This window comes from Branchiostoma floridae, chromosome 1, assembly GCF_000003815.2.
Source record: "Branchiostoma floridae strain S238N-H82 chromosome 1, Bfl_VNyyK, whole genome shotgun sequence".
Taxonomy (NCBI): domain Eukaryota; kingdom Metazoa; phylum Chordata; class Leptocardii; order Amphioxiformes; family Branchiostomatidae; genus Branchiostoma; species Branchiostoma floridae.
In genome coordinates, this window is record NC_049979.1 from 31,392,854 (window position 1) to 31,405,453 (window position 12,600).

General features: G+C 38.3%; 2 protein-coding genes across 2 annotated transcripts in view; one reads left to right on the forward strand and one right to left on the reverse strand.

Moving 5' to 3' along the window:
- Window positions 1-8,835, reverse strand: part of LOC118422998 (ral GTPase-activating protein subunit alpha-1-like) — an 18,137-nt gene extending 9,302 nt beyond the window's left edge. The window contains exons 1-14 of the mRNA XM_035830925.1: window positions 8,593-8,835; window positions 6,688-6,798; window positions 5,214-5,263; window positions 4,939-4,996; window positions 4,411-4,454; window positions 3,889-4,075; window positions 3,355-3,467; window positions 2,332-2,470; window positions 1,857-2,007; window positions 1,591-1,659; window positions 1,241-1,469; window positions 980-1,051; window positions 704-835; window positions 178-408 (exon numbers count right to left, since the gene is read on the reverse strand). Coding sequence (XP_035686818.1) covers window positions 178-408; window positions 704-835; window positions 980-1,051; window positions 1,241-1,469; window positions 1,591-1,659; window positions 1,857-2,007; window positions 2,332-2,470; window positions 3,355-3,467; window positions 3,889-4,075; window positions 4,411-4,454; window positions 4,939-4,996; window positions 5,214-5,263; window positions 6,688-6,798; window positions 8,593-8,695 — 1,689 coding nt within the window. The 5' untranslated portion in view covers window positions 8,696-8,835. The remainder of the gene's footprint in view (window positions 1-177; window positions 409-703; window positions 836-979; window positions 1,052-1,240; window positions 1,470-1,590; window positions 1,660-1,856; window positions 2,008-2,331; window positions 2,471-3,354; window positions 3,468-3,888; window positions 4,076-4,410; window positions 4,455-4,938; window positions 4,997-5,213; window positions 5,264-6,687; window positions 6,799-8,592) is intronic.
- Window positions 8,836-9,076: 241 nt separating this feature from the next.
- On the forward strand, window positions 9,077-12,480 carry LOC118431050 (NPC intracellular cholesterol transporter 2-like). The gene is made up of 4 exons (XM_035842132.1): window positions 9,077-9,305; window positions 9,512-9,619; window positions 10,167-10,342; window positions 10,466-12,480. Exons 1-4 carry the CDS (start codon window positions 9,227-9,229, stop codon window positions 10,553-10,555), a joined length of 453 nt encoding a protein of 150 aa, XP_035698025.1. The 5' UTR covers window positions 9,077-9,226; the 3' UTR covers window positions 10,556-12,480.
- Window positions 12,481-12,600: the final 120 nt, after the last annotated feature.

Here is a 12,600-nt window from a genome sequence, read left to right on the forward strand (position 1 = left end):
AGCGGTAGATATTCAGCACTTTTTTGCACATGTCAACCTGTACAGGAATAGAAGAAAATATATATTATTATATTTCAGCATATCTGAAAAATATGTAATACAATTGATAACAGCCATCTCAAACAAGTCCTACGTCAGAATTTCATCTTCCACGTTTGACTGTAGAATTGTTCTTACCTGGTCATCCACCAGTTTGGCTTCCTGATAGGAGGGTTCTAAGAGGAAGATGTTGGCTGAGTTGGTGAAAAACACCTGTAGTGTTGGATTCTTCCCTGCCCGGACGTTCTCCAACCCTTCCTCCTCACTCACAGCCGTGTTGATTGCACCAACGTAGGAAGCTGCCCGCAGTCGACTCTTCGACTGGCTCTTCCGTAAGGGGTACCCCGCTGACTCAGCCTCACCTGAAGCCTGTTCACAGAACTGTCGGTTTAGTTAGCTGTTTGAGGTAACATCTACTAATCTTTAAGGATGGAAAATTCTGCAAGTCAGCATTTCTTTCATAAAAAAAAGGCATTCATGGCAAAAATATATGTAGGCACAGGTTTGCAAACACAAGTACTTTGCAAACCTGTTGAAGTTTCTGTTATACTCAATAAAATAACTCAGTTACCCATTAAAGACTATCATACAGTCCTGTCCTTATTGAATAAGGTGAATGTAGTGACAAAGTTCTGAGTAAAAAATGATTTTGCAGCCTTCCCACCTGTGATGGCCCATCTGTCGATGTTTCCTGCAGCGGACTATCCTGGGGCTGAGAGCTGGGATCAGAGGCGATACCCAACATGGGAGAACACACAAACTGATCTGGCTCCTCCATAAACACAGGGTGGTCTTGCTACATGGGTACAGAACAGCAAACACATCATAAGCCTTAAATCAAGAGCAATTTCTGACTGTAAATATAAGATGCTACTGGCAAGGAAAGTTGTCAATCAGGCATTTTGAGCTCTTTTAAACAGGTGTTGTGTTGAGCACATACCTGTATCCAGTCCTGGTACACCTTGATGACTTTCCTAACAGCAGAAGTCTGTGTGAAAGGTAGCAGCATACCCTGCAAGGCAAGGAGGTCAAACTTATTGATAAGACTGTTCCTCTGTGTCATGAAAGAAGATTATGTGTAAAATACTAGAGAAGTAGAAATATGCTACAAAGTAATCCAAAAAATAAACAATTATTTGCACAGCAATCATAGAATCACAGAAAACCCAAAGTTGTGGTATAATTTAGACTCTAACAGTACCTGTCTGAGCATCTCATGTACAAAGTCCACATTTCTCCTGGATGAGAAGAGAATGGATTTGACCATATCCGAGTCGCTGAGTTCGGAGTGCACCCCCTCCTCCAGGCTGGAGATACTGGAGGTGCTGGGCTCCTTCTCCGTCAGGGTGCTGGTGTTGCTGTGACTCTGCTCACCCGTGTCCGCTCGCGTGTCAGTCGTGTCCTGGGAGGAGGCTGCTTTCTCAGAAGATCTTTAAAAAGAAAAGAGTTCAGAGAGGGAGCTTTTTTCTGTGGTAAGGGGCACTTGAATATCGAAATACTTGCATGGAGTACCACTTCTCAATATGAAATTTTTGACACTTCAGCACTTACTCTTCCAGGTTCTTCTGGGTAAGGATATGTTTTTTCTGTTGCTCCTCATGTGGGGCACCCTGGCTGGTCCTGGGAGTGTGTGGAAAATGCATTAAAGCGTTAATCAGACAGGAGTATCATGTGAACATCATCTAATTTTAGCTTCTTATGGATGACAGTTATGTGAATCTGGTATATTACTGACCAATAAAAAGTCCATATAAATACCACAAGTATCATCACTTGTGTACTGGACATGATGATTACACAAAGGACATATTCCATACCCAGTAGGAGACTGAGGTGGTTTCCTGAGCTCGTGTGTGAAGGCCACCACCCATCTGATGACTGACACTCGTGCAGACAGATACGGGTCCCCTCCCCTGGCACTGTCTTTCCTGTCCCCACCCTGTCTCTGGTTTCTTGGTTGGGGAATAACTAAAAACAAGGACAGACAAAAACTGACAAAAGGTAGTGGATGCTACCTGCAACATCAATTGCTATTTGGTATAGATTACTTGGATGTCCAACCTTCATCAATGTATAAAGCAATGTGATCGTACATATCATGAAAGCATGGCTGTATATCTATACATGTATTTTATATTACACACGTATATTGTACAAACAGATTGTCTATGCAAATACAAATATAGTATGTTAGCCACTACTTTCTAAGTGCACTTTTGTGTCAAAACTTCCATAGGTTTTATGGTGTGCTTATATGTTTGTGAGTATGCTAAATTTGCCAGTGTTGTGTACCTAGGTTTGGCTGGTACAGGCTGGTGGTGCTGGACATGGAGGGGAAGATGTGTGTCAGGTAGTGCTGCTGGAAGTGCTGGAACAGGAAGTTGAAGCCCTTGGGCTGGAACTGGGCATCCTTCCACTCCAGTTTACGCACCTGCAGCAGGATTAGCAAGTGTATCAGAGACAAGACCACTGTACACACTTGTCTTTTTTCATACCATGCTTTTCAGGCACTACAGTAGCAGCAGTTCTGAGTATGAATGATTCAAAAATATGTCTTTTCCCAGGCACTCAGGAAAGGTACATTACATAAGCATGGAAATGTATGGCAATCTATCAGTGGCCTAATATCCAATGCAAGCAATTATATAAGTAAGTCAATCATATCAAATCATGCTGAAAAATTATTGGATTCATTTTCAATCATAACAATATTCTATTCATGCAAGGGCAATAGAAAGGTAAGAATAATTCAATTGTCATGCAAAGTATGAGAAAATCCAACTGGAAAGTCATGCATGATCTCCAATCACACCATGCAGTAACAGGCTGCTTGAAGGGAGGTTGATTGGTTCCATTTTGAGATTGATTGTGTCATCTGTAGGCTGATATAGGCTAGCACTTAGCATGGCAAGCACTTTCAAGGTAAACCTGATTAGGGGACATCACGTACAATTACACTCGGCAACAACGTGTGTTATCAACATGTTACATAATTAATAGGACATTTTTGTTATGAATGTAATTACACTTAGTGAATATATAGTGTTTCTTAAATTTCAATACACATGCACATGTAGCTAACATCTAATGTCTATGTATACATGAACTGGTATAAGGGCAAATATGGGACAATACTGTGTAAAAAATGTGAAGTGAGTTAAACCATTGAAGTGTTAGCACTTTATGAGAAGGTAGGGTGAGCTGAAAGAGGTTAAACATCTTGTGCCTGCCACACTATGCTATCTCCGGAGCCAAAATGATCCATAAATGCCAAACCTCCACCCTCAGACAGCTGAACATGCAGAATGAGCACACCTGTATTACCATAAACTCCAGCACTGCATCTAGGAAGAACTTGGTTTGATCGTCCGTCACCCTCTCCCCAGACTGAGGCGTGAGAACTGCACTGATTTCTGTTGGTACTACAGCTATGGGATCAAAATCACATGTCAACTTCCATCTTGTGGTATTCTCATTGTGCAAATGATTCTGATATAATAATTCTGAAGATAGATTCGGGAACTACACGTAGACTACATTAAGATCTCTATAGACTCACTTACTTTCCTGTAAACATAATAGATTTATGAGGGATGTATACTGTACATTGTTAAAATAATGCCATACAATAATCATGTAGGTGTTAAAACATTTCATTCCTTTTTGTCATACTAAAAAAGATTTTTCCAGAATCTTGTCCGTACAAAAGAAAACGTGTCTGATATTTAATTTCAAATAAGCGTAATGTGTGTGCCACCTTTGCATGGGGAAACAGCATATATATATTTATTGTGTGCCAATAAGACCAATAGAGCAGACACCATGCAGTAAAAGCAGGCATCATAATACCATCAGATGCAGATCCATTATGAAAAGCCCCAGTGACCAGGCCTTCCAGTGTGTACATTCCTGAATCTGATGAAGGGCTTGGGAAGCCAGGGATGAGACAGGCAAAGATAAGAAGGCATTCTTCACTGGCGTTCTCCTGCAGAGCCTGTAGCCACAGCATGTACAGTCTCACACCCTCCCGCCGTAACTGCAAACACAAGCAAGTTGTAATCATGAACATGTATGTACATTTGTGACATGACATATCAATCAAAGTCAATCATAGAATTATACACAACATATAACCCTAAACACAAATTGAAAATCTGCCTCAAGTCATTGCTTTTTATATGAATGTTTAAACTTATATACACCATTTATACAGTACAATATAATAAACCCAAGTATGAAGTAATATCAAAATGTATTTCGTGAGGTGTCAGAACATTCACCCAATCAGTCAAGGATGGATGTTATATTGTGAAAACATCTGATGGAAAAATCACACATGATTGATGGTACTCATACATCATGAGAGATTACCTTAAGTGAATTTCCTGGATGGAGCAGTTTCTTCATCAGACGTCCTGTGAATAAATGCACGGTGTAATTACAGTGTGTATGCCTGGATAAAGGCATCCTGTATAGCTGCGTGCTAGGTGCTAGTTCACCTGTCTGGCCCCTCGGCCGACATCAGATACAGCTCGGTCTGACATCGAGGCTAAACCAGTAGTTTCTCTTGGTGGTGCCTGTTGATCTGAGCTGATGTCTTAACAACCTAGATACGAGCAGGTCCACCATATACAGTACATAGAATATTGTAACTGTTCCTGCAGTTGACAGTTTTGTACTAACTCAAAGTCCATTGACCAGAGACTTCATCAAACTAATGTGGATATATGGGATAACTACATTCAAGCTTTTGAAAACTTCAAATATACTGGCAATTCTAGACAGAATTAAGTATGCATATCTAAATATTTGTGAATCTATATCTAAATAATTGTAAATATATAAATACTAGACGATAAACCAGATAGTGAGTGAACGAGTTATAACACAAAGTCTTACCAATGCTGTGAAACTGCCATCTTTGATGTATCAGATCTGGTAGCAATGTCAGTATTTTCTGTGGATAAGAGACATCACAAGTATAGGTTTTATCAAGGCTGGTCCAGCAACCATGAATCAGAACAATCACTCCTGTGTTGTGTGGATCTAAGTACAAGTTGTCAAATCTGAGAACTTATTGCAGACTCATAAACAGTGTTTCAAACCAAAAATTACAACAAGGCCATGTATCAATGGACTCATAGTCATATCAAAACATAGTAAAAAATTGATACCTCAAACACAAATAAGACAGCATCCAATTCCTCCCTCTGGGCTTTGTGGGCTGAGTAAACAATACCTTGGGTTAGTTCAGGACTTTAAAGAATGATAACCTTCAATTGATTTGTGCAAATATGCAAAACGATACCCCTCTATCAAAAGGATATTACAGTTGCATTTTTTTCTGCTTTCACCTGTTATAAATCATATTACATATTGACAATTCTGTAAACCTATCTGATATTGCTCACTGCACCATAGCTGATCATGGCTGTTCAGTGCAGATAAAACAGATTGGTACTAGTAGAGGTAATTTCAACATCAAACAAATATGACAATGATTTGTATAGACCTAGTGATTTCAAACTCAATCACATTTTGTGTTTCAAATGTAATCTACTGCAATGGATTTGATGTCATCATTTATGGACAAATCAGTCTGCATGATGTCAAGCAAGGAAGACATATAAAACAAATGATCTTCAGTATATAATTTTTGTCATATATATGAATTATATTTACAGTGACACCATTGATACATTCAAGTGCAGACAAGTGTATATTACATTGCTCTGTGACTTTAAAAGGTCAAACACTGTTGTTTGGACATTATGTATGCTGGGTTAGTAGGTATCTAAATACTCAAGATGCTCTTAGCAGGCCTGTGCCTGACAAATCAAATATCAGAACCCTAATGGGAATGACAGCAGGGTTTCTAAAAGTACATTTTACAAACAGCTCAAAAGTCCAAGCAACACCTCCACAGGGTATAGTACCAGAGATGTTACAAAGTATAATAAAGTCTTTGTTGTGGTTCTATTTTAAAGGTACTGGCATTGACTCGATTTAGTGCTGTTTTGTACACAGGAATACAGGGGTGATGGTGTGTTGTTCCATACTAAGTGACAACTGTGGGTTTGAAAACCCTTCTCCAGTCACCCCAACCCTTCCTTACCCATGTCTACAAAGTAGCCCTGAGATCACGTGGGTTGCTTCAAGTCACATGCCTACATGTACAGCACTTATTGATAGTGTCTCATTATTTTGTGGTTCATGTCATTTGGGCAAAAGGTGCTTAACAACACTGGAATGGAGGCTAAAAGGGTTGCTGGTAAGTGGCATAACAATTGCTAGTAACATGACCATGTAGTAGATATGTATGTAGATATGTTTTGCAAATATAAAACAAAATGTAACCATGGAGGCAGTTATTGCTTTAGGTTACTGGTTTATATGGATAATACCTGAATCATTAGTATTTGAATATGAATCCTGATGTGACCTGTATGCCAGCACTCATACTTACTACGATTTCAAGTCTTCTTGACATCAATGCCTAATAACTAATACACAATTATTGAAGCAACATATTTATATTGTTCTACAATCATTTACACACGCATTAGCACTAACTCACAACAACTTGTACATGTTGCAACCATTGACCACTAAGTCTGATATAGATTTTATGCTGACATGGAAACCAACCTTTCTGCTTGAGACTGGTCTCCACAAGTATAAAATTGTCATAGAAGACTTGGTAGATGTGGGAGTAGTACAGGTCAAAGAACTGCTTCACCTCATCCTGCTCTGTGTTCTCTGCAGAAGTCAATAAAATACATGATTACAATACAGAAGACAAAATCATCTTCACCAGGAACTTGTCATTACTCATCTCTAGATATGCATCTTTAGTAATAAGTTTATTGCACTTCACCATTCCATGACTCTCATTTCTACCACTTTATGGGGAACGGGTTTTCTGCGCGTGAAGAATTTGCGCGTGCGCGTGAAAAATCTGCGCGTGAAAAAACAAAGTTCCTGAAATATGTCAGAAAATGTGCAGCAAGGAATTCTAAGGCATTAAAATGTGAACCTATGATATAATTTCCCATCTGTTACCTAAATTTTTGGTTTGAAAAAAACTGATTTTTAGATCCCTTGGGAATAGGTTAATTTGCATATTTTGAAAATTTCAAAATCAAGTAAATTGGACAGAAATACATGGAAAGATTACACATATGATGTTTTATATTGTATAATGTAACAATTTGAGGCTTTTCTAAATTCTAGAAGCTAAATTTCATCTTTTTTGAAGCAGATTGTTTCACGCGCAAATTTCAAACTTTTTTGCGCGTAAAAACTTAACATTGAAAAATCACTTGAAAAGCAGTCAGATTGAGATTTTGTACTCTAGAATGCAGCAATATGATACTTGATTCCATTTTGCACCATCTTGTTTGAGCTTTTAAGTATAAAACTGCAAAAACTTTTTGAATCCCTTGGGAATCAGCTAATTTGCATATTTTCACGCGCAGATTTTTCACGCGCAAGTTTTCACGCGCAACTTTTTGACGCGCACAAAACCCCATCCCACTTTATGGAGCTTCTTGTGACCCTATTAATAGTATTATGGTAGGAGTCATCTATAAACAGTGCATTTTGTATCCTATTCTATGTCATTTCTGATCATCTGACACAAGTCAAAATGGTTTGCAGGATATGAGAAATGTGTCTTATGGAAGAAACTGTGGAAGGCATAACTGTGGTAATAACTTAAGTTGAGGATTGGCTGATTACAGGGGATGAGGACTCATAAAATACATTCACCCATTGTAATTATAATATAACAGATTAACTTAATTCAAATGAGAGAACTCAAACTAGTCAGTCAGTCTTGTTAGGAACAATGACAAAAATTTGGAGGTACTATGTGTTTGTGTTCTAACATTCAAGGTTTGGGACATTTTTATCCGGATTTCTACTTTGTCAGGTTTTCAAAATAGAAGCCCAATTAAAAACATCCAAAAGCAGCCGGTGCCTAACCACTGCTTGAAAAGTACCGTTACAGTTCATGACTAAAAGTTATGAGGTACATCATTGACAGGTTCTTTTATTGATCAGTGTGAAGCCTGTAAAGATATCAGTGAAACATAATCTGGCAATATATGCCAGAGTATATGGTATCACAAATTATAATACATCAAGCTTTCTCCAATTCCTGGTGTTGCATTGCAAGTCATTTTTCAGTTTTAGTCAACCCAAAAGAAAAGAACACAGTGAGAAATCACATGCAGCAAGTCAATTCATAACTCCCATGGATTTCCATGATATTCATCAGGGCACTGCAAGGTTGATCATTGAATCAAAGGTCTGTGTCGAAATGTTTACACTTTGGATAATTTATGATCACTTTAAAAAAATATTTCAATGATCAAGATACAGACAATTCTAACGGGTCAATGACAACATCAGGGCACTGATTACCTTCAAAACATCAACAGGCAAGTCGTCAAACTCATTTCATAATACGGGGGCTGTAGGAAAACAAACACGAGGCTTCGGAAGGCAAAGGGGGTGGAACTCAACAGATTTTCAACCTCTGGGACTCACCTAACACAGTGCGCAAGTGCTTCAGCCTCGTGACGCTGTCTTTCTTCGGGTCCAGAACTTTCTGTGTTGACTTCTTGACATCTCCATGGGCTTTCTTAAACATCGCCTCTGTTGACTGATGGAGCTAGTACGAATAAGAGAGATATTTCTACTCTGGAGGACCGTGTATTCTGTGGACCTTCTTGTTTGCCATTCTGCACTGCTCTGTTGACGAAAATGGTGGATAAACTATCGAGATTTCTCGCGAGACTTAGAAAATCATTAGAATTTTCAACTTTGACCCTACAAACAGAGAGGGCATTAGTATACACTATTCCCGCAAAGTGTATCATGTACATCTGTTAAAGCAAAAGAGTTCAATACAAACTTTAATCAGACTCTTTTACTAATATATCATTATATTTTATAATTTGCTCATTTTCTTCTAAGAGCTTCAGTTTTACAAGAATCATATTCAAAAAGTTTTGCTGCCTCCAAAGTCGCGTGATCTGAGTCACACCGGAAGTGAAGACAGAAGTTGCATGTTCTAAAAAACTTCTCGCTTCGCAAAAGACAGAAGTGTGTTTGTCTGAGCGGACGCTTCACTTTCTAACCTCACTTACTGTGCTGTAACGTGGAGTCACAAGAAACCACCATGCTCGTCAGGACGGCGTTTATTATCGCATTTGTTGCATCTGCGGCGCTTGCGGAGTCTGTCAAGTACCATGATTGTGGTGAGTAGCAAGGATTTTAGGAAGCAACATTTGCAAATTTGGTTGCGCACCAAAGCCATAATGTTACAATTCTTAAAATAGTCTTACCTGTTTGTGCATGATCTTCTCGACTAGGTCGATGGAAGTTCCTTTCAGCTTTGCTTTGCTACAGAACTAGTAGTTCTGAACTACTACTCTCAGTTTGGTAACGTTGTGCATTTCTGCAGGGTCAACAAAAGGAGAGATCGTGTACGTTGATGTGAGTCCTTGCCCGAAACTGCCATGTGATCTGATCAAAGGTGGAAACACCAGCATTGCAGTTAAGTTTACATCAAGTAAGGCCTGCTTTTTTTATTATTAGAAATAGAAACATGTTATTTGGTCAAAATTTTATATCATACCACACAAGAATCATATTGTAAGTTGAAATAGATTTATGTTTTGCTGTAACATCTAGAAATAGCCACTAGGGTGCCAAAACTTACGTCACTTCTTCTAAAGAATGAGCTATCTAACATAAAACCTAACAGTTGTAACAATATATTGCTTGGAACATAAGAGACGAAAACCGGAAGTTCTGCTGCAGTACCAAAAGAAGCTGCTAGGGGTCCAAAAATGTTTGTGATACCCCACCAACACACAAAGCATAAACCAATCCATTCACCTGTTGTTGACAGACAGACAAGCACGCATGCATGCACACGCACGGATACACACACACGCGCGGGACACACATGCTACTGACATTATAGTCACCATGAATATTTAATGGGGGTAGATAACAAGTTAAAGAAACATTCCAGCTTAAGTGGTAAGCTTTATGAAGATTTATTTTCATGTGTTAACCCATTACATGTCTCCTACATTAATCTCCTACATTAGAGGAAGTAGTGAACAATGCCACGGCTGTCGTCCATGGAATCCTGGCAGGTGTTCCTGTTCCCTTTCCTCTCAACAACCCTGATGGCTGTAAGGACTCAGGGCTGGTGTGTCCCCTCAAGGCATCCACAACATACTCATACACTGCCGTTCTTCCTGTGAAATCAGTCTACCCTCAGGTATTTAAAATGTTACCATTTAGTTGTTCATAACCTTTGCCTTGCAGTATCAGGATTTGTAGCATCAGAAATTCTATAAAATAAAATAAGAAAGTATCTCATACCCTTCTTCTTCTTTTCCAGCTGAAACTGGTGGTCAAGTGGGAGCTAAAGGATGAGAAGAAGGATTCCATATTTTGCTTTGAGGTCCCTGTCCAGATTGTCAAAAAGTAGAGGGATTTCTTGATCTCTACATAGCATGGAGCTTAAGTTCTGGTTTGATTCAGTGATATGCACCAGTTTGTGCTGCTTGGTATATTATATTTTAAGCACTTAAAAGTTACATATTACTTACAAAAGCATTTCTACTGCACTACTGGTTGGTGTATCTCATTAATACATTGAAACAGTTTGAAATATGTCTGAGACTTGTTCAGTTTCTGTTTTCAACTTTTGTGTCAAGATTTATTGGAACATTTTTTTTCCTTTCAGTGGAGCTGTCAGCAAATGTATTATTTGACATGAGATGTCTATTTGGAGCTTACAGTTCTTTATTTTTGATGTGTTCATCATTGTCATTGATCATTGTATTTAAATTTCTTGTCTTCTCTGTTTTATTTTTGTTAGGAGCTGGCTATTGGTATTTTTACAACACATTCAACAACTTACTGGTATTTTGGAAGCCCATCTGTGTTGGTAGTAATCATAGTACATGTACAATGATCCTCCCTGGCTTTTGATACACCTGTATGAAGTGCCTGTTACAAAGAATGACACACTAGTACACACAGTATGTGTGTAACTAGGTGAAATTTAGATTCTACATTATGGGGCCAATGTTCGTATGGCAATGATAGCTTTTTCATCTTTTGATTCATGTTTTCTTCTGACAATGAAGCCATTAATCAGGCAGGATTGCATGTTGTCACTACCATGTTCTTACTCCATAGAGCTACAATTTTCTGTTTATAGGGTTCTAGAGAACAGGCATTGTGGTGGTGTAACAAACCTAGAGCACCAAACAAATGTATCTCTCTTGATAAGAGGAAAGGTCAAAAGAACATGGACAAAAAAAGCTCATCTGTGCATTCTGTCAAAACCTGAGCCATCCAGGACAATATTCTTCAAAACGTGTTCAGTACACGTCAGTTTTGAATTTGAATTACAGGACCTCAGATTTAAACTGCAATATGCAAGGCATGGCAATATTGCTCTGTGGTCTCTGTACCACGTACCAGTAATCCAAATATTAGCTGTGTGTCACTGTCACATGACTACTAGCTACTAAGCTCCTGTCCAAGTGTTGTGCTTTTCGACATCTCTCCCCTTAACTACAGTGAACATGGCCCAAAGGCTACTCAAGGTTTACCAACAAAAACATTTCTACTTGAGTCTTTCTCTCTCAATAGCTCTTCATCAAGAAATCCATCAAGAGCATTAACAGCAAATCTTGGGCCACAAATTAACCTCCAGGTTGAGAAATGTAAATCAATAATATGTGGTCTGTATTATTGTTCTAGAAGTTTATCTGTGCTGTTGTACCTGCCAATGCTTCAAATCTCCATCATCAAGATTATCAACCAAGCAATCATGTCATGTAGATACATCCTCAGTTGTTTATTTAGCCTATTGTTTGATACTTCATTGGATGTGCATCAATCTACATCTGAACATAACTGATAGGCTTCTTATACATGGGGGTCTTTGCATATACATGTACATGAGTGTCGCTTGAAATGTTTAGAACTTGATGTATGTTTCTGCTGATACAATGAATTTGGAGAATGATTAAGTTGATGATATGAGCTGATAGAAGCTTTCAATGGATTTTACTGACATTATACATTTATAGGTATTCATGCACAACCCATAACATTGTGTGAACTATGAACTATACATGATTATCAAAGTTGATCATATGACTAAGGATAATCTCAGAGGCTACAAATGTATTTAGGATAAAAAAAATTCATTCTATTGAAAATATGGGCTAGATATTAGTTTTAAAACATTTCATAATTCAATTCTAGAATGCTTTCCTTCCTCAGAGTTTTGGACTGTTAATGATTGCAGTGAATGTTGCATCTGTTTGTTCTACATGTACGTTGAATGTAGATCACAAATATTTGCAATCTTTTGGAATAAATCACTCAACCAACTGTTGTATGAAGTTTCCTATGAATGTCATGAGTAGAACACACCAATATTCAGTAGCAATCAGATACAATGTATTTGGGGGGGGGGGATTATAATGTTGACAAAAAGAGTAACATTAGGTA

What these genes read in the sequence shown, in the direction of transcription:
- LOC118431050 (XM_035842132.1), top strand. Translation starts at nt 9,227, where the DNA reads ATGCTCGTCAGGACGGCGTTTATTATCGCATTTGTTGCATCTGCGGCG. An exon ending in TGTCAAGTACCATGATTGTG is followed by an intron (nt 9,306 to 9,511) that starts GTGAGTAGCAAG and finishes GCATTTCTGCAG; the next exon opens with GGTCAACAAAAGGAGAGATC. An exon ending in TGAAATCAGTCTACCCTCAG is followed by an intron (nt 10,343 to 10,465) that starts GTATTTAAAATG and finishes CTTCTTTTCCAG; the next exon opens with CTGAAACTGGTGGTCAAGTG.